Source organism: Nestor notabilis, unplaced genomic scaffold, assembly GCF_000696875.1.
Source record: "Nestor notabilis isolate BGI_N333 unplaced genomic scaffold, ASM69687v1 scaffold19294, whole genome shotgun sequence".
In the NCBI taxonomy this organism is placed as follows: Eukaryota; Metazoa; Chordata; class Aves; order Psittaciformes; family Psittacidae; genus Nestor; species Nestor notabilis.
In genome coordinates, this window is record NW_009925458.1 from 76326 (window position 1) to 98241 (window position 21916).

The following is a 21916-nucleotide window of genomic DNA, read 5'->3' on the forward strand; positions in this document are numbered from 1 at the left end:
CTTTGGATGCAGTGTGTAATGCAGCTGGCAGTCTGCCTGCTTGTGGTGCCACAGAGTTCCAGACATGCCAGTCCAGCTGACTCAGCTCTTTGAAAGCAGGAAAGGGAAGGGAGAAATTTCTCAAACCTTTCTGATATCCGAGGGATGGGGATTGCTGGGCTCTCCTCGAAGATATCTGAATCCGTCTTTCACATCAGAGACTCCAGTGGTGTCCCCGGAGAGGTATTAGAGAAAGATGTTCACACGAAAACCTTGCGTGGAACTGCTTATGCTTCTATCAAATCATGCCTCTGTGGTGGTTGGAAAATTAAACAGCACAGCTTCATCCCACAAACCAGAAATGTCAGGCCTTTCCTAGCCAAGGCTAGCTGCTCTCAGACAAGCCACTGTCTCCAAGGAGACAAGCAAAATGCATGCACATGAAGGGTATCCAAGTGAGAGAGAGTCTGTGGCCCATGCCGCTTTTCTATATAAAAATTTCATCATCAGATTCTCAGCAGTGTAACCTTTGCATGTGATTTATTTTCTAGGAAGAGCCTGAAGCCCTTAAACAGTCTGTGCTCTGCCTACCTGTGAGACCAGCTCTATCCCATGGTACAGTATCGGGCTGTAGGCGTGCCAGCACAGTCCAGTCCTGTTTGGCTCTGTGCTGTCCTAGACTTCTACTCCAAACTGAAAAGAGGCAGGAGGAAGAAAGTACCTATTTCCCAGCAAAAGGAACTGAAACACAGGCTAAGGCTTTCAAAGCCCTCAATTCTTACTGAAATCAAACAGAACTCACTGCTTTTGAAGATAAGAGCCACGTTTAACTAGCCCTAGAATCAGCACAGGGATGAGCTTGTCTTAGCTGTCCAGTCAGGATCCTCACCACGGGTTCTTGACCACCTCGGAGCATGTAAGAACATTCACACCTGTCTCCCTGGAAGGGAGGGAGAGGAGACATCCTTGGGGAGCACATTCCCCCATCCTTGATAGTGAGCGGGAGACTCGCTGGGCAGCTACAGCATCCTGGAGGACTCTGCTGACTTACGCTGAAATTCCTCCTCAATTACCCTGTCCCACCAACCACTTGTAGCACTTCCCACAGAGGCAGAGTGGCTCTCGCAGATTTAATACAAAAAGCCCGAACAAACTTGAAACAGAGGCTTTTCCAAAAGGGAATGCTTTGCAGTGTACAGGTAACCCTGTGGTCGGGGAGAGTCCCAGCCAGGTGCTCTTTGACAAAGTTTCAATAGGAAGGGCCTCAACAGCATTTCTCCAGCTTCAGGAATGAAGATAGAGATCTTGACTCGCTGTTGCAAGGCAGGGAGGGAACTTGGGGCACCCTGTCTGAAATCAGCACAGCACAGTTATGCAAAACACGTGTGCAACTGGCATCTCTTGTGTAATCCTGGCTGTAATCAACCTCTCTAACCACTCTAGAAAGGAAGGAGGGGCAGAGGGTGGAGAAGGTTCACACTTAGATCAAATAAAAAATGGGAAAATATCCAGAGATTTTTAGTCAGGTAAAAACACAGTTCCCTCTCATGGGAAACCTCCAGGACAAGTTTCCTTGAACTTCACACAGGGTTATAAATAGGAGAGTCACACAGAGTTCAGTACAGGTTCACTGTAAAAAACTAGACATTCTCATTTTCCTTGAGCGATATCCATCAATATCTTAGCTGTCAGATAATTCATAATTACAGGTTGCAGAGAGTCTGGAAGAATATATCAGTAGCAGCTTTCTGCAGCTCTGCTATGGTGTGGTGTTAACTGGGTTATTTTTTTCCCCTTTAGTTTCTCTTGGCTTCCTTTCCAGATGGCAAAAATAACCTCTCTTATACCTTAAAGCACTCATGTATTATCAAAATTGTCAGAGACGTTTCTCCGCTTCACACTGCCCCATAAACCAGCTCTGAGATACCAAGGAAAGGTGGCCTCAAACCACCATTTGATTCCAAGCTCAAACTTTCTCAAGCCGAAAGGTTTCACAAACTCTTTCAAGAATTGACAAAGGCCAGCTCCAAATGTTGGATCTCCTTTCCTCGGAGGCAATATGCAAAAGCCTTTTGCCCTTGAAAACAATTTTCTTGGGGGGAAGAAAAGCCAAACTCTTTTCCTCCTTAGAGCTGCTGTGGCATTTTGCTGTTCAGTGTATGTGCAAGAAGTGGTCTTGGTTTCGCCAAGAGATGGCTTCATCAAGTCAATACCATGTTTGCATCTCAAGAACACGAGAAAGTTCTCAGTCATTTCTTGGCTCTCTGTTCTGCAAAACCCACTGCAGCTACCTCAGAAGGCTGCCTCTGAAGAAGGAGGACTCCTGATGCACTGCATCACATCCTTCAAGCTTATTCTAATGCAATGTGACACCCAGATCCCAAAGAGTCTGGAGCCCGGCCATGCAATGCCTGTGTTTATAGCTACACCTTAAACTGGGGGTTTGTAGGTACATACATCAACTGGAGTGTAAAAATACTGGATTTCTGAAACAATCTTTGATGACAAAGAAAACAAGGCCACAAGAGGCCTCTACAGCTTGAACTTAGAGAAAAGGACTACACATCCTTAAATACCTAAGCTACTAGATCCTCACCTGCCAGCCTGCCCATTGTAGTTCTGGTGCAGAAAGACAAGCGATTCACATGAAGCTACCTTGGTGCTTAGGTACCCAAATTTGCCAACTGGAGCTCATTGGATTTTTTTCCTATTTCATTTTCCCTTCACTGAAAAACGGATAACAACAAGGCAACAACACATACCCACTTCACACAGGCTTTGAGCTGATGAAATAGATAGGGTTCATGAAAGAAACAAGACACAAAAATTGCAGGCTAAGTAGTAAGTCCTTTAGCATTATTAATAATCACCTTACTATTGTGCCAAAGATAATCACATCAGGATCAGGGTATAATACCTAAGTGGTTATGGGAACAATACAAAGTTATTATTCCTTCCACTTTGTAATTATCTCATTTTACTATTGCACAAAGGCTAAGTAAAACTAAGGAGATAATATGTAATGCTATGCAGCAGGGGCACAAGCAGCACCAGAATACTCTGCTACGTACTTACATGACCTTCATTGCAGCAACATGTGTGCGCCTTGCAATCATTTGTGCATGCTGCCCTCTCACCATCGTGACAAGGTTGAAAAGTGCACTTTATTTCCATTTCACTGACAGGCAACTGAGGCAGAGATGAGGTTAAGGGGTCTGCATCTGTACTGGCCCGTGTTTCCAGAGTGTAAAATGACTTCAAAATTTAGGTCCCTTATAATAATAAGAGTAGCAAAAAAAATCAAAATTAGTAAAAATAAAAAAAGAAGAGGAGAGGATTGGAAGATAAAGACAGGCTAGAACAGAATCAATGCCAGACATGACTACAGCCTATCACAGTGTAAACTGAGCCCAGGGATTACTCACAGTCACAGAAAATAGTGTTAGGAAGAGCAATAATCTGCAGCAAAAGAAAGGACAGTTTTGGTTAAATATCCAAATGAGAGTTACAGCTATAAAAAGCAGATGGGGAGTGGAACTGTCTCCCTAGGGAGGCGATAGAAACAGTCTCTCTGGGTGTTTAAAAAAACAGGTTAGGCATGCTGTTTAGAAGGGCTGCTGCTCTATATGCAGAAGTCATCTCACATTCATCTGCTTTTTTTATGTCAGTGAAATCCCACATATAGCATTGTGGCAGAATAAAAGCCCAGAGGAAAAAGAAAGCCAATGTCTCGTTTGCTCCTTCAAAGCAGGATGTCTGGCTTAAGAACAGGCATCACGCAGTAGTGAAGTGTCCCTTTCCTCTCCAATGAGCAGTCCAGTAGGGCAAGACCAGGTGCTTCATTCCAGTTGTATATGGCCTGAGGCAATACGAAGAGGGACAGAATCTGGCTGATGATGCCAAGATGCATATTGCTAATGTGAAGAAGAGACAGAAAACACACAAAAACTGGACGTCAACAGTCCCACCCCAAACACACACTTCCATCTTGGCACAGGCATTCCCACAGGAAGAAAGGAACTGGACAAAGTTAATGAGGGATGATCCCATGCAAGTCTTGCACCACGACGATGCTGTCTAAACAATGACCTAGTTACCCCTAAGTACTGTGGTGCTATCTGACCTTCTGGATGAGGTGACAGCAGGTTCAGGAGGTCTGAAGTGAGAGGCAAAAGACACCCAGTCCCCTCCTTACGAGCACCTTGTTGCACTGCAGGACTGAAATGTGCCCAGGGAAAACTTTCTCTCATGGTGAAGCTGCAGTGTTGGGGCATTAAAACTCTTCCCCATTTTGGGGTGCAGGATCTGCTGCCTTAACACAAAACTCTTCCTTGCCAAGGGTCCAGAGGCTTAACCTGACACTAAACACCCAATTCTGCCACTCTCTCTCATTAAGGAGAAGAAACTTAGATGATCAGGGAAAGGAGGAGATGATGTAACCTTCCTCCAGACATGCTTTCCTCCTTCTCTCTGCTGAAGAACGGAGCACTTGCTGGTAGAACTGGAGATGCCAGAGACATAGTAAAGCCATGTTCCGCTGAGAGATACATCAGGAGGCACAAAACTTGTCTCACAGATACCATGATAAATCTTAGCACTTACTAATCTTGCTGTGAACTGATATTTAGAACAAGGATACTCCCATGGTATTGCTGCCTCTCATCACTAAAAGAGTGGGTGACACTGAAGAAGCTGGCCACCTCCTGATTATAGTGGGGCACCAGAAGAAGTGGGGAGGCACACAGCATCTGTTCCCGTCAGCTCAATCACACACCCCAGGCGATGGGGAAGGAAAAAAAGCTGATATCCAGTCTTAAGCAAGAGTGAGATATTCATGAGGCTGGTACACAACACATCTACCTCTGCTTGCCAGGACCACTTCTCCTGTTTCTCTGTCTTATCTGTCGGAAACAGGTCTCCTGGGTTGAACAGTCAAAGATTGATCCATAACTACCATAGATAAGAGGGAATCTTTATGGAATTTCAAGACTTTTAAAAGACCAATAAGCAAAAAGTGAACACTTTTTGCTTTGGGTGGAACAATATCTTTTCACAAGTTCCCCTGAAAACAAATCCCAAATGTTATTTTTTCTGGAAAGATCATGATCCTACAGCACCTTTAAATCAAAGACGTTTTCTCTGCGATAATTGTGCTCTGTAGAAAAGGCTTATCATGACCAAGCTTGTAGAATGAGATAATTCTGAGCACATAAAAGATGATATTTTCATACAGCTGATACTAATACTTGTAACTGTAGTGCTCTGGAGGTGAAGAGGAGCCTGCCACTTCAAGAATCAGGTTCAGATGGGGATTTAGCGAAGCATGGGATGCAAGTTGGAGCTACATGGGGATTAAACTGTAAATAAGGACGCCTAGGGGATGAAAGACACTACTCTTGCACACATTCTGATCTTGCCTTCAAAAAATGCACATAGAAACAATACAGAAAGCAGAATCCCAGAGATTTTACACTCTCTACGACACAGAGTGAAGGTCTGTAGGTACTGGAAGCATTAATGAGCTGCTGTATTGTGTATCTGCTATTAACAATTTGGAACCTGAATTCCGATAAGAACACCACAAAATGATTTTGTGACAAGGTTAATTCCGCCAAGTTTAACTGAAACAGCATAAGAAAACCTGAGAGGAAAAGTAGCCCTACCTGATTAAATAAAACTCTAAGTATCAGACCAAGAGAATAAATACCCACTTGCTCATCATAACTGATGGAAGGTGCTGTTTGCTAACCTATTTTCAGAAATGATATTTGTATGCAAAATATCCCCTCGCCTCTTCACATACCTACTTCATTTTTCACAGATAGTATCCTAGTTATTCACATTTACTTGTTTTTTCCCCATTCACAATATGTTTGAGGCAGTCCAACTCAGAGCGTAAGGAGAATTTCAGGTCCCAAGATTCTTCTAATTATATTGTTCCCATCCTCAAAAACATGGTTACAGAGTAGATACGGGGCCTTTTGAGAGTGAAGATGTTAATAGCAAAAGTCCCTTGAAGATAAAAATATCTGTTTAAAATACTGACTCTTCATTATCCTTAATAACTGTCCTTGCCACTGTTTCAGTAATTCTCACTGGCTTTTGACAGGCAGGACTATCATGCAAAGCATTGTTTTTCAGCACTGTGCTTGTTCATCCCATTTTTCAGCTGGACTGAGACACTCACAGGTGGGATGACTCTCCCAAACTGGTACTGAGTCAGGCATGTTGTCAGCATTAGGAACCAGGTTCCTTCTGTCTCTCAGCACAGCCACACACAGAGGTCTCACTTGTTCTGCTGACAACAGTCATGCAATTGCAGGCATGCAGGACACCTCCAATGGCTTACTACCACATAGGAGGAGCTAAGCAGGAAGTCCTCATGGAGAAGGAGTGATGAGAAAGACTTGCAAACCAAGAAACATAGAAAGACTTACTAAACTACCTTTATACGAATGGGACATTTACCTTTTTAATTAAATGCCCCTTTTATCTTGCACACTGTACATAGTTTGCTAAGATAGTGCTTTTGGGATTTTTTGCCTTAGCCTCTCTTTTCAAAACAAATGTGTCACTGCTTTTCTTTGGCAAATAAAATGATACCATTATTTCAATACCATTGAAGAGCTGGGCAGTAAGTAACAAACAATGTGCAGCAGCAATGCAGGAAGAAGAGGGGGAAGAAAAAGCAAATATTTGTTAAAAGTAGAAAAAAAGCATTTTCTAAACAGGAAAGAAATAGCTTGGAAGCACATTTTTGTAAAGGTATTGTGAGGAAAAGCTTCTGTGACAGGAAAGAATAATGATCTGACTACCCGTTTTTTAGGAAGAAATAAACAGTAAAACTGCTTTCATATATGAATAACACTTACATACTCCCACAGTAAGGGAGCATGATTGAAGTTGCCAAGATAAAGGAAAAATAAGGAAATTCCAGAAGTAAGGTTGCCTGAGAAGGCTTCATGTGGCCAGTTTGTGTGTATGTATGATGAGGCAGTCTGTTAATCACAAAAAAATCACAAAATAATTTGCACACAGGACCATCCTTGTTTAGTGCAAAGGATGGATGGATGGTTCACACTTAATCAAAATCTATTCTGTATGTTGTTTTCCCTTTAGCAAGTGATTCCACCCTTAATTTATGGCTTACTGCCCTGCTCTGAAAACTGATGTTCTGATGTTTTCTATGGGCTCTTCCAGATTGCTCATCAATGCAGCCTTGACTTTTTTAAGAATTATCAAAGCATTTGTGTTTACAATAGCATTATGGGGAGAGGGCTGACTTGGCATTTTAGACACAAGAGAAACTCTGGCCAAAACATAACTGCTAATTTTATGTGCCCATTTGAGGATGCCTGGCTTTTCAAGGTAAAACAGCATCAGACTGTACAACATATTTTTCAAAATACAGAAGTCACCACCTAAGCGCTTTAACTATCAGATTTGTCTGTCAGATCAACTGTCTTCCTTAAAACTTCTGGGGTTTGTTCATTAATTGCCTACAGTAGAATGTTTCATTGGTTTTCTATCTGCCTTTGTCTCATAGTGAAATTACAGAAATGATGGAGAAGATGGGCACATCTCAGGGTGAGATAGCAGGTACTCTGTGATTGCCACTAGGAGACTGGCTTAGCCTGGATGTTTTCCTCCTTGAAAACAGCAAAAGCTAGGTAAGGTGAAGCCAATCCTTGCTGGTTTGTCAAGTGCATCCTGCAGCAGGGGCTACCAACATTCACCCCAGCCCTCCACAGCCAGTCCTTACAACTCACATCTTGGAAGCCCACTCAAGCACCTATCATGTATCACCTGTGTTAGAGAACTATGGAGTTAATTCTGAATACAACATCTGAAAGCCCTGTAAGTACCTTGATGCTCATGGCCACTCTTAGTGTAATTCTGCACATTCTCTCCACAGGCATTATTCTACTAATATCCTGAAGGCATCGTTATATTTCTGAAATCAAAAAAGCTGCATGTGGGAGGAAGATACAAACACAAAGTTCATCAGAACTCCGTATGTCAGTAAATGGTAAATAAGTGCAGGATTAAATCACGGCAAGATAAGACCTTAATTATTTAGGGTTAAACAGCAGCAGCATTACAGATGCAGAGTAATACTTTGTTAACCACTCATCCTGGGAACACTTACATAGTAAGATATTATTCTGCAGAAGAAGGGCAAGCAAAATGTGGACTGTGATGCTTAGAAACACTTTCAAATATATAGGAAACAATATTAAAAAGCATGAACAAAAAATGCACCCCAAGCAAAAAGAAAAACAAAACCCAACCCAACTGTAATAATTTGGGTTTTTTTTAAGTCAATAGTAGTTTCAGCTATTTCAGCTCTGAGATGCTTCTGCTAATTTCTGTTTGCAACTACATTTCCTTATTTTTTCACCTTTCCTGTCTTACTGTATGAAAACCCTGCACTAAGTACAGGAAAAATTGACTAACTGGCAATAGTTAGAGGGTGTAACTGACTAAATGGTGACACAAAATGCTTTCCAATTTGCAGACCAAACTAGCTGGGAGGAAAAAAAAAAAGATAGAAAAGAATTCTTTAATTCCTTTCTTGCAAACTCTGTCTTCCATAAAAAAATTGAGTAGTTTAAAGCCCTCTTGGGAAGGAAGAAGTTTTTTTTTTTTGTGCTTTTTTGTTTTTCTTCATTCATAGCACTTTCTTATTTAAGGATGAAAAGGATATACAACATGAAAAAGGAAACTGGTCTTGCATTTATGAAATCATTTGCCAGATTCTCAGCTGGTGCAAAATAGCAGTACTTTCCTTGCTTAGAGGATGAGGTTCCAATCTGTATCAGCTGAGGATCTGATCGAAAGAGCTTTCCCTTTATACACATGAAAACATATACAGACTCACCTCAATTTAGATATTAAGTGTACTAGATTGAAATGGGATTGAAATCTCATATTTCAAAATAGTTTTCAACCTCTTCTTTCTATGTTTTATCTGATATCCTCTTTTCTGGTCAGAAATAAGAGATGGAAACATTCATAGCACCATAAAATCATTTAGATTGGAAAAGACCTTGGATGAATTACTAGAATTGCTGCATCTTCATGGTCTACTTACAGACTTTTCACTTGTGCTTTATTAAAGCAGAAAGTGCTTATATCGTACACTGATATGAAACTGTTTAAAACCTCTAGGAAACATCCACCCATTTTCTCCATGAACCACGTTCATATACATATGCACAGACCAACAAAGCCGGCCTATAAGACGTGGACAGAATGACATCTTAACTCCCATGCTCATGTTTGCAGGTGGGTACCAGGTTTTAGGGCAATATCCTACGTTTTTAACTCTTCAGCTGTGAGTGCTACTCTTAACAACAGTCTTGGAGAGTATTGTGGGAGCACTTGCCTATTTCTGCTGGCCCTCTGCTGAAAACTGTTGTAGCTGACTGTTGAGAGGGGTGACACTTTCTTCACTGAAAACACAACATAAAATTACCCATTGAGCACAGCTGAACTCAGCTAAGTCAGTTAGGGAAGGAGATCCAGAGGAACTCATATGCCTAAGCATCTTAGGTGTCTTCTGAAAGTCCCACACCTTTGCATATCATCCTCATACAAAAAGCAGAAACATCAGCCATGTACTTTTCACATGGAAAAATCCATCAATCTCTATCAATGGCTGTATATGGATAACAAGATCTATATTCATATTATGAATACAATCTTTAACCTCAATGTTTGTGGGCTATTTTATGTCACAACCCCCTTTCTTATTTTAATTGTGGCTATTTTGATCATGTATTCTTTCTTACTCAGTTTCAAGCTGAAACTATGGTTATGGTCAGATGTGTGAAAATTGCATCTCACAGTTCCACAGTTATTGTCCCTTCTGACTTACAGATGGAATCCTCTCGGCTGACAATGCTCACACCATTCTCTCAGCCTAGTCCCACACTTGCAGTCCCTTAAGCTCATGCTTTCTGTCAGCAGTGTGTTTGCATCAACACAGCCTCCTGCGTACTCCAAAATCTACCTGGAGAAGCTTACAAGCTTATCCTTTCTGATTCCTGGAAATGTCAAGGCAACTCTGTATCGTAAGACCAACCTAATGCCCACGAACCAGAAACCTCTACTGGAGTGAGGCTGACCCTGTAGAAGAAACACATAAAGAATCAGGAAGCTCCAGGACTGCATTTTCACAGCAGAGTTTTTGCCTGTGCCTGCACTTCAACCACTGTGTTTCAGCAGCCACACATTTGCTAATACCTCCAAAATGTTTGTCTGTAATGCTATCACTTATTACCAGTCCAATTATCTCTGCTCATTCAACAATGAAAAACAGTCTCCTATAAATGGCCTGGACACAGAAGTTGAACATCTCAGAAGATAAAAAACGCAGCAAATTAAGATCTTACTCAAGAGTCCTACACAACTGAGTAAGTGGGCAGAATGAGGCCCTTTGGTGCAGCATACAAAGACTAGAAACACAACTGATTCTGATCAGGGCTATCAGCCCAACTATAAATATGCAGTTATGGGGCAGATATTTTTTCCAGAACATATCAAGAAACTCCATCAAGTAGACTTGATATAGACATGATACTATCATGTAGCAAGGCAAGATAAACCTAATCTCCTTCCACCACGTTCTGCTTTAGGGTGAGTGCTGTGGCTGCCATGAATTAGGTCTTTACAGCAAGATGTAACAATCAAAAATGCAATTAGGAGGTTTCTGAAAAAGGAACAAGTAAGAAGTCACCAGCATATGGCATTTATTAGATGAAGAAAAGGGTATAAACTGAAAAGCAACCTACCAAGAGCAGTTATTCTTTACAGTCTTTGGAATTTCACAGCCACTTTGGGGCTGAGAGTGTCAAAACAAACAATCTGCCAGCGAAGCCTGGATACACACAAGGAGACATTCAAAGGGAAGAACGATAGCATCAGCAGAGGAGCTCAGTTACACAAAAGGAGAGGTGTGGCTTAACCACAACTTTTCTGATTCACATCAAGGCTTTCCCAAAGTTCAGACCTGTGCTATCTGAAGAGGATGGTACAGAACCAGAGCCACCAGGACCACACAGTTGTTTTCACAACCTGCTTCACTTGAATGGCAATGACAAAGGGCAAAACAAGAGGGAAGAGAAGACAAGGCAGGCTCACCCGAGTGCGTCCTGAGGTGTCCTGTGAGGGCATCCCTCCGTCGGCAGGCATAGCTGCAGAAGGGACATTTGAATGGTTTCTCCCCAGAGTGCAACTTGATGTGCCTCAGCAGGTTCCCCTTCTGGGTAAAAGAAGCTCCACATTGGTTACAGTGGAAGGGACGTTCACCTGGAAGGGAAATGGAAGGGAGAGAGCTGTCAAGAAACATCGGCAGAGGCATGAAGCCCTTTATGCCGCTCTCTGTAACAGTGCCATCTTACATAGGTATGGTCCCCACCACCACACGTGGCACTTGCTAAAGGCAGAGGCTGTTTCTTTTGCACAATGGGCAGACTTCAATAGTGATTTTCTTAAAGTTCTCCGCCTCAGAGGTTTGATCCTTCATAAAAGACAAGCTCTGATCAAAATTCAGATCCATGACTGTGGGTTTGTAGTATTTATCTCTATGGTTTTGCACTTATTTTTAGCATAGGTCCAATCCATATGAGTATTTAGAACTGAGCAGAACAATTGGACTTGGACAGATGTTAAGGTCTTTACTTCAAACCAAATCTTATGCTTACATTACACTTTGATTGAAAACCCTTTCTAAAGCCTGCTTTGCATTGCTAGAGTGGTATAGAGAGAATAGATGCAAGTAAGGATCAGGTCCTCAAGCTTTGGGCAGTAGCAAACACCAAGAAAAATGTTACACTGTTAAACTGTGAAATAAGCAAATTCGTGCTCTAAATAAAACTCATTGAAAAGACTTGTTTGATGAAAAACAAAGTATCTAAATTAACAGAAAGTCTATACTGTACCCTCTCCCCTGAACCCATGCATTCACACACACACATCCAAAAATTATTTTGATGTTAATCCTTTGTATTTGCTCTGGGCAGTGGGGTGGGTCCATAAAAAAACCCACCCTTTTTAAAAGTCACGAGTTAGAGGAGAACCCCTGACAAACCCGCATAGGTTTTATGAAGTATTATCAAAACCACACTCTTTGTCAACATTTGTTGAGGACACTTAGTCTGTTCCAGCATTCTTGGGCACACTATCAGCTCTAATCATCTGCTTGTCCCACTGTGCACATCAGTAGGACATAAGCATATACTTGTGCCAGCCACTTGCCGAAGCGCTTTACTGCAGCTGGGCTTTAGATGCCAACATGTTTTCACCAAGTAAGGACCAAGTTCATCAGATTTCAGATGTAAGCAGCCTCATTAATTTTGTCAGTGCATCACATATAATGAAGCCTTGCTTAAATCCTGGTGGGACCTTCTGAGGTTGAATTCACTGTCCTGAAGCACAGATCTCATGAAAAATACACGCATTGTGTGATCTGTCACATCTCTCCAAAGCCTTTCTCAATCGCTTTAAAATGATTACTCCTTTGGTAGACAAAATTAATGCTATGTTTTTATCAAAGGAGTTCATGTGTCCTGTGTAAAGTCCAAAATACGCCTGTAGATTCAAATGGAAAGAGAGCGAGGAAGAAAGCTCTTAGAGATGTCCACAAGCAATTCTTGCTTCAGTGGTTTAAATCACTACCACCATTACAGCCCTGCCAGGAGGGCAGCACAAGGCAGGATACGTGCCATATATAATGCCATACCTCTGCAACTTTATTTCACATGCATGAGCTGGAAATTACATCTGAAACCACCACAGATGCACTGAAGAAGATACTATGGTTCCTACAAGCTTGCCAAGAACATTACGGAGTAATAATAAAAAAAAAAATAAATCAGGGCATAAAGCTCTTCTTCCAATACACTGAACATGAGCTCGTTGGAATTGATAAAGAGTCTGTGGTTTCCCTTTCAAACTCCCACACTACACTTAAAAGATCTGATTAGCCATTATCTTCTTTTATATAATTTCAAAACGTCCATAACAGAGATATGCAGTGACTGCAGTAGAAAAATACATGGGGCTTTTTTCTTTTCTGTTTTGCTTTCGCTGTCTGAGAAAACAGGCAAACCCCCTTCCTTTGACACGCTTCTCAGTATTCAGGAATGATAGCTTCAGTTTCAGGATGACAACATTAAGGTGGCGAGTTTCTTACCAAGTCTAAAGCCTTTCCTTTTACCCCTGTTGTATTTAAAACTGTGCAGTTAAAGTGTTTTACCTGCTAAATCACCCATTTACCTTTGATATTTTGAAGGCCACATATGAGCAGGTATTACTTCTCCATAAACTGGCTGCTGAAGAGATGCTGAAAGCCTTTGGTCAGGAATTCAAATAGTCACTGCACCACGGTTCAGTGGCAAAGATGACACGAAAACACTTATCACAAAGTGACCAAATCTCTTGCAACAGACAGAATATGTGCTATAACAGCACATTTTACCTTAAATAACCTCTGTATCTATTTAAAGCCAGTATGAATTCATTTTTCCTACTGGCTTAATTCCGGGTAAATAGCTGCTTTGATCGGTTTGTTATACTTCTGTGCAATCACTTGATTCCTACTCCTTGTTTAAGCTGCAGGCTTGTGGGATGACTGTTAATTTTAGTCCCACCTTCATGCTATTGATTAGCAGCTTCTCCATTTAGCACAGCTAATCTGAGAGACCATTATCCAATAGAAGGGTGCACAAAAAAGTAAAGACTGAATAATAAGATTTTGCTGGTGTTCCAAGAACTGTGCTGTCTGATGCCCACTCCAGATACTACAAAACCAGACTTCTTTATCACTTCAGTGCCTCGAGAAGACTGTTTTCCAGTTATTTCTCCTGCTGCCTTTTCCTAGTAAGCTGGTATGCGTTCTCCAGTGCTATTATTTCCTGATAACAAATTAACAATCTCAACATCCTTATTCACTTGCCTTACTCTTATGTGAAATTTAAAAGTTTTTATTCATAGGCTGAAATGAATCACACTTCAAACTACACATTCACTCAAAAAGTCTTCAATACCTTTCTTCTCTAGGTGACAGTCCCTGGCTGTGTTTAAAATGTTTTCCTGTCTTTGGGGGTGATGGAAGCACAGACATACCAGAAACTATAGACCTATTAAACAGGCGACATTCACAACAGGAGGGTAATGACAATTATGAGCATGGTGTGGTTTTCACCACTTATAGCTATGTATTTACTGCTGTTTGACTATACACCAATATTGATTTATTAAAATAAGAACTCTTTTTAAGAATAACATATACTGTGACTGAGCAAGCTTTTTGCTTTTCAGCACTGGAAACTAGGTGACTCCGATGTAACTACAAAATATTTGGCATCTACTTTAAGTATTAAACCTTTTCTCTATTTTAGAGCTAAACTAGGGCAGAAAACCATCAAACCTTAGTGATTAAAAAAAGACTTTCTGAGCGGGGAGAGAGGGAGGAACAGCTAACCAAACAAAAAACATGTTTCTTTCCAACTCCAGATTTAATATGTAAAGACAGACAAAACCAAGAATGCCTAAAAAGCCTTGTTCTCCAGCACAGGTAAGTTAACTATCTAAAGTTACTTCAGGAATGGGCTAGGCAACCTAAGGCAGAGTTGCGAAGTATTATCTTTCCAAAAGCTTTAAGAAGAGGGGCTTGTTCCAGGGAACAGCCTCAACGATTAAATAAATAAATGGGGTTTTATCATTTTACAGTTAAATAAAGCACTAACTGAAAGGTACAATTTCAAATATTTACTTCTAAGTTACAGCAAAATACTGCTGAAACTTCTTTGTTTAACATGCTTCCTCCAGGAAAAATAATAATGAAATACTACTGCTCTTTAGGGACATCAGTATCTGAAGTACCCAAGTTAACTTGCTGTTGTGTAAACAAACACTGAGAAGAAAGGTGAATTGGACCAAGGGAGTCAGGGTTACTATCAAGACACAGTTCCTTCATAAGTATCTCCTTTCGTAAGTGTCTTTAACATACTGCGGCTGCCTGGACACAGTTATGAACAAGTTATGAACACTGTCTAGCTGATACAACCTGAAACCAGGCGAATGAAGTGATTAACTTCCTCCTTATAGCTTTCATATTTTACTGTGTGTATGTCAAATGTTATTTCAAAAAGCAAACCAACTCCTTTTTCTGCTTAATTGGAAGCTTCCCGGCACAAAACCTCTCCTTTAGTGCCTCAGCACGGAAGCACTCTGCAGAAGTTTCAGTATGAGTTACCCTTCTTCGAATCTCAAGACGGGTGCAAAATACATCAGTGAAATTTTCTGTATCAAAACAGAAATTTGACTGAGGACAAAGAGCCTGCAGATCTCACAACCAAGAAGGTTTAGATCTTCATAACCCTTGGCTGGTGGCTTTTGTCCCTTTGAAATCAAACGGAGTGACTCACAAAATAATGCAGAAGCTCTCATTAACAGTGAAGCCTGGTTATTTCAACAGCAGTGCTCAAGTCCCTTCCTCTGAATGTTTTAATTTCCTTTTTTTAAAAAATCCCCTAGGTTTAAAGTCTCTTCACAGTAACAAGGAAAGCCAGGATAAAGTCCATCTACACATAAGAACCGGGTCCCTTGGGACCACATTTAACATTGATCCTGGCCAAATGTGTATCTGAGATCTCAGCTTTTTTCCTTTGGCACATGCCTTTGATATGCAAAGGAAAGCTTAGGTACTTCTCAAATGGGATTTAATTTGGTTTTTTAACCTCTCAGTGCATAATTACTGTGCCCATGCTGCCACCAGAAAGTGTGGCTATAATCAAATAATTGAATAATCTTGATTTTCACCCTTCTGTAGTAGGTGTTTTGTTAATATTCAATTAAAATAAAACATTTCTCCTGGTTCATAAGATGCTGCAACTGCTCTGATTCCGCTCTGTCCCAGGAACACAAATGGAATATCAGCTGTGCTACCAACACACTGACAGACACTGAGTTGCAACCTGCCTTTAGACGATAGACAAAGCAGCAGAATTTGCTCCATTTTTGTTATTTGTTGTTCTGGGGACTATCTAGTCTGCATACTTACTGTCCTACCAGATTCACTTAACAGGCTGCACATCACTTTTAATCAGTGATTTTACTAGGGTTTTTTGTTGGGAAAAACCTACTTCCAGATAGGGCAGTTTATTATAAAACACTAGTGACAAATCTCTCATGAAAAATTCCTGAGAAATCCTGGGTAATTTCCAAGTGTTCTCTGCGCACAAATTTGTGACCATACTCTTAAGAGAGAAAAATCCTGTAAGTGAACTGGCAAAAGTATCAGAAGAATTTAGCTACCACGTACTGCAAGTAAAACACATCCTGATGCAGACAGTCATTCAAAAATCTAAGCTCCCCTTCTTTATGCTTAAGTAGAAAATGAAACTCTCGGAAAAGTTTGATTTACGAATCTAAGTAGAAAATCGCACTTTTCGAAATTTGGCCCTACAATTTTTGATTCAGTGCTAAACCAATTCATATTGCAAGAGGTAGAAAGCCTGCACTAGGTTACAATTGACAAATTAAACCAAATAAAACCTTTCTCCTAGAAGAATAAGACAGGCAGTCCAACAGAGTTAATTGCAATGTGTTAATATGACCATTTGTTTCAACTTGCTCTTGATTAGTTGGCTTAGGCATAAAGTCTTATGTACTGAACAGCACAATTGGGTTTTTCCTCATTTATTGTGTCCCAAAAACTTGAACTCTGCATGAAAAACAAAACTTAAATAGCATTCCAAGTTCCAGCATTGCATATGTTCAGTTATAATGCTACGGCTGCTATAGCAGAACTTGAAGATTTCTCTCATGGGCACATAACTTGTCTCGTTTCACTGGCTTCATGGTACTAAAATGCATGTGGAGTGCAAACAAAGAGATGAGACTCTCCTACAGTTAGTACCCGAAAAAAGAACCTATCAGCAGCCCAAGGTGAGAGTGGGACAAGACTGCTATCCCCACTGCCTGCTGCATCATGCCCTGCACCCAGGGACTTGGCTTTGCTCTGCCCCTGTCCCACTGCATCCACACAGAGAAAGCATTTAACCTCTGGGTGTTCTATGAGGATAATCCCAAGCCCCCCCTTAGAGATAAAAAGTACTTAAACATCCAGCAGTGGACTAAATAAAGGTCTGGATGTTACGGTGGAGAAAAATCACAGTTCACAGCACAAGGGAGAACAACGTGAGGACCTTGCACATCACGGAAGCAGCAGCAGGGCTGCACTAGCAAAGCATTTCTGCTTTACCAAAAATGAGAAACAAGAAAGTTTTAAATCAGGCCAACTATCAGAAAGCCTAAAGAGGTGAGAAATCACTTGAGTTCCCTTCCATTCCTTCAAACAAGTTGGATTATTGACCTTACCTTTTTTTCCCCTTCTCTCAACATTCCCAAGCACAAGTCCCTGGAGTATCCAGTGGCAATATTATGTGACCAGTCATTTCCTGCAGTAACAAAAACCCTATGATAAAGATGCTGCAACTCAGGACATGTGCTGTGGAATATGAAATTCGGACCAAAAGAAGATACTATGGGAAAGGAGGGAAATAAATCAAACCTGACACCTGCTATTTTTCTGACACCAGTATGTGGCACGTGAGGGAGAGGGTGGGAGAGTTACCCTGATCACGAAAGCAGGGAGTGCATCATGCTTAATTTCCACATTGAGCATTTTCTTTTCTGCAAGTGATGACAAATAAATAGAAAGGCCGCCTCCTGAGGATCATGAAGACTACAAAAATGCTTCACCCGAACTATCAGTGTTTCAAAGAAATGCTGCATTGGGCAGTATCAGATGAGCAGTGCCACAGACTCTGTGATGGAGGTGCTGTGGACCAGAGCATCACTTGCACCCCGTGCACGAGGCAGAGCTTGTGTGGATCTGAAGGATGAATGGGAAATCCCCAGCTTGGTCTATCATGGGAAGGGGCGACTGAGAGGGCCTTCAAGAAATCTGGAGAGGGGCTTTGGACAAGGGTCTGTAGGGACAGAACAAGGGGAAAATGGCTTTAACCCTGCCAGAGTGGAGACTGAGATGAGATCTGAGGCAGAAGTTCTTCCCTGTGAGGGTGCTGAGGTGCTGGCACAGGGTGCCCAGAGAAGCTGTGGCTGCTCCATCCCTGGCAGTGTTCAAGGCCAGGTTGGACACAGGGGCTTGGAGCAACCTGGTCTAAGTGGAAGGTGTCCCTGCCCATGGCAGGGGGTTGGAACTGAATGAGCTTTAAGGTCCCTTCCAACCCAAACCAGTCTGGGATTCTATGATATGATACAGTATGACTGCTCCAGAACATGAAGATGGGCGATGGGACACTGAGCTCATCTACTCTGGCCTCATCCATAGCACAGATGATTTTCCCCATCCCTGTTATATGTCTGACTAAACTACCATAATGTGGCAGGGAAGACAACTGCCTCTCACAAACAGATGAATAATGCTGGAGAAAACTGTGCCCCTTTATGTGTGTAATGCAGCCAAAGCCATACAGCACAGCTTCTCGCAAAGCCTGGGTCCCCGGTGTAAGGAAAGCCACACTCTTGTCCCAGCATACATGCAAATTACAGCCTCTACTATGGACCACAGCATTTTGTGTGATTTACATAGAATGCTGACAGGTTTTTTGGAAAAGGAAAAACACTTCAGTCTTTGCCAACACAAATAACTGTCCAGACCATGCTTTGGTTTTGTACAGATAAAGAGGAGAGTAAGGCGAGATTCAGCTCCCAAAACATACTTAAACTGGTTTTGAGAGGTAAGGATTTACATGCCAGTTGCGTTAGCTGATAAAGAGTATCATCAGTTTCCCCTCACCAGGGAAAACCTCCCTTCCCTCCACAGTTCTCCCTTGGGCTGCAAAACCAGACTACCCACAGGTCAGGGCTCATTCCAGAGCTGGGGCCAGCCCATCATGCCTGGCTGCCGAGGAAGTGGCAATAGATTTTAAAACACTGCACTCCAAAAGACGGATATCAGTATGTTAAAAATACTGCTTAAAATCAAGGATGTGGAAATCCAAGCAAACTTCCCCTTCTGTTGTGGACAGTGAAGCAGCAGCATGTATTAAAAGACAAACAAACAAAAAAGGGGGAAAGAAAAAGAAAAATCCCCTGCAAAATTTGCCAACTGGTTTACTGAGCATAGAGCACCGAGCTCCACGTTAAAAGGAATGCCATTTCTATATGCTTGAGATCATCTGTATAGAGCAATATATCACAGCTCCTCTGCTCAGATGGGAAGAGTCAGGGCTCTATGAGGAACCAGCAGTAGCCTGCAGGAAAATGCTACCAGTTATGCAATTCCCATCTATGCATCCGCATACAGCCCCCTTGCCTGCACGCAGATGAGATTTTGTTTTGAAAATCCGCATGTCTTCCTTCACAGGAAAAAGGCAGCTTGTCTGTATTTAAAAGATGCACTAGCTAGTCAGTATGTCAAAAAATGCAGACCATTTAATGAAGTATACCTAAATCTAAATTTAGCAAGTCTAATTTAGCTGCTCAAGTTCAAATACATGGACTCTGATGCACCTACAATACATATGCTCAGATACATGCGAATGCCAATGAAAACTTTTAGGGAGGTTGAAAGCTGGGGACTCAGGCTGTATTCTCAATTCTCTTTCTCCTTCCTAGTAACAGCATGTCAAATTGTTAATCAAGATTTTGTTTCTCCAGCTAGTGCTTTTCCCCTGTCGTAACTGCTGTCTAAAATCATGGCTACATCATAAACGATACTGCAATGCTTTGCATTATACATTTCTGTTAAGTTATTATCAATACAACTTATATACAGGGCATTAACTATGTAGTATATATTTATTATTCCTCTGTACAGAAATTCGATTGATTTCTTTCACATCAAGAGCACACTACTTGACTGCGAGCTACCAGGTTTACAAAGGGATTACGCAAAGTCTTTCTTACTCTACCTTAAACCCCCAGTTTTCTTTTTATATCTTAGCAGAAATCTCACAGTTTGTGCAAGTCTCTCACCCCATTAAATAATAGCAAAGATAAAAAAAAAATAAATTTCATTTTGTCCAAAAAATATGAAGAACAAGCACCCACCAAAGCTCCAGCACAAAACCCCGTGCTTAACCTTAATAAGATTGAAGTGTGTATCTTAAGTTAAGCATACATGGTAGCACTTCAGGTGACTTACGTGTGCTTAAATATCATAAAAGTTAAGATCAAGCTTAAGTGTTTTTTTTAATAAAGGCTCTGCCAGGTAGACCTCTGCAAAACCAGAGAGAATTGTCTTCTAGCACCACCTGTACTTTATCCTGGTAGAGTTAACTGCCACTCCTACCTGAGGAGTAGCAGAGACTAGTGAGCCTGCCCCCTGAGCAGCTCAGTTTGTCCTATTAGCCAACACTTGCCTGACATTCCCCATTTTGAACTCAAGGCCTCATCTTTCAGACCTCAAAGACCTGCTCAATCAGCATATTGCAAAGGTTTTGTCTGCCTCTTGAATTCTCAGAACTATAAGCCCAGTGAGCTGTTTTGGTCTCCAAAACTTAGAAATACTAAGAGTAATTAAAATAAATGATAGTAGAGTGCAAGCACTGAAAGACATCACACCTGGATGGTGACGGGGAGCCCACAGGAGCAGTTCAGGTCAGGTTTCCTGATGGAGCTGTCACACAATACATCACTAAGTAATGAGTGTCTTCTGTGGGGTTTGCTAATCCCAGGTTTGTTGGGCCACCAGCATCATGCCCAGCCACTTGCAAAGTAGGTGAGAGATCCCCAGGAAGCTTCTGATGTTGCCCACTGTGGGCACCTCCAAGGGAAGACCACCTTAAAGGTTCAAAAGCACATGCACACACACATGAACACACACACTCCCCCATGCCAAAGAATGACTCTCACCAACTCACCCCTGGTCAAGAACAGTTAAAAAAAAAAAAAAAAAAAAAAAAGGCAATTTTCATACTTTTGTGCTGTTTTTAAGAACTAAAGGCTGCAAATCAATGTCAAGGAAGCACTGTGCCAGAAACACAGCATCACCAGAATTTGGGAAGCAGGAAGAGAACCAAATCAATGAAGCCCATCTTTCCCTCCCCAGCCTCCTGCTACCCCATGAATGAAAAGGGAAGAGAGAAGAGGGGGTCAGGTAATATCAACATCAGACGCCACGGGCAGTCATCAGATTTTCTTTCAGCTGCTTACCAGTGTGGCTCCTTTTATGTACCATTAGCACATTGGGCCCAATGCAAACCATGCCACAGACGTCACATTTCAGTTTACCATTCGGAAGCCGGATTCCTCCCTCGCTTGAGAGCTCCTGGATCTTTCTGTTATCCATCATCTCGTTACTCTCAGTGAGAGGCTCTTCCAGGCTGCTTCCTTCATCATGAGCCCTGATCTCATCTTCCTGACTCAGGGGCTTCCTGTCAAATTCATCATCACTTTGCATTTCTAGCTTTACTGAATTTGCTGAAATAAAAAAAAAAATTAAAAAAAATTAAAAAAATTAAACCCATGTATGTTCTAAGTTCCCAATCACTAATATAATGATTAATCTCTACTATTATCAATATTAAAGCACAGCCTTGAAGCTCTGACCAACATGAGGGCCTCATGGTGGTGATGGCACCACAATCTCACAGTATGATGATGGTGACAACAACTGTGTCAAGGCCCTGTTTTGGGTTTTTTTTTTAATTCTTAATTTCTATCCCTATTTTACAGCTTAGAAAGGCACAGTGTGATCCAGAGACCTACCAAAAGCTGCAGAGATGCAGAAGTCTTAAGAACTGACCTTCCTGCTTAGCTTGAAACATAGGAGCTCCCTTCCTTTCAAGAAGCCCAAGTCGCAAGGTCAAAGGACATAGCCCACAGCTGCTTCTTCCAGGTCTCTCCTGCCTCGTGCACCAAGATGAAGGGCTTCCAAAGACAGGGTTTCACTGCACCA

The 21916-nt window shown here is 41.6% G+C and overlaps 1 protein-coding gene across 1 annotated transcript in view; it reads right to left on the bottom strand.

Annotated features, from left to right (window-relative positions):
* The window catches only part of IKZF2 (IKAROS family zinc finger 2 (Helios)), a gene marked incomplete at its 5' end in the record, with an annotated part of 49173 nt that extends 27735 nt beyond the window's left edge, over window positions 1-21438 (bottom strand). Inside the window, 2 exons of the mRNA XM_010013071.1 lie at window positions 11125-11292; window positions 21172-21438. Coding sequence (XP_010011373.1) covers window positions 11125-11292; window positions 21172-21438 — 435 coding nt within the window. The remainder of the gene's footprint in view (window positions 1-11124; window positions 11293-21171) is intronic.
* Between the last annotated feature and the right edge of the window lie 478 nt (window positions 21439-21916).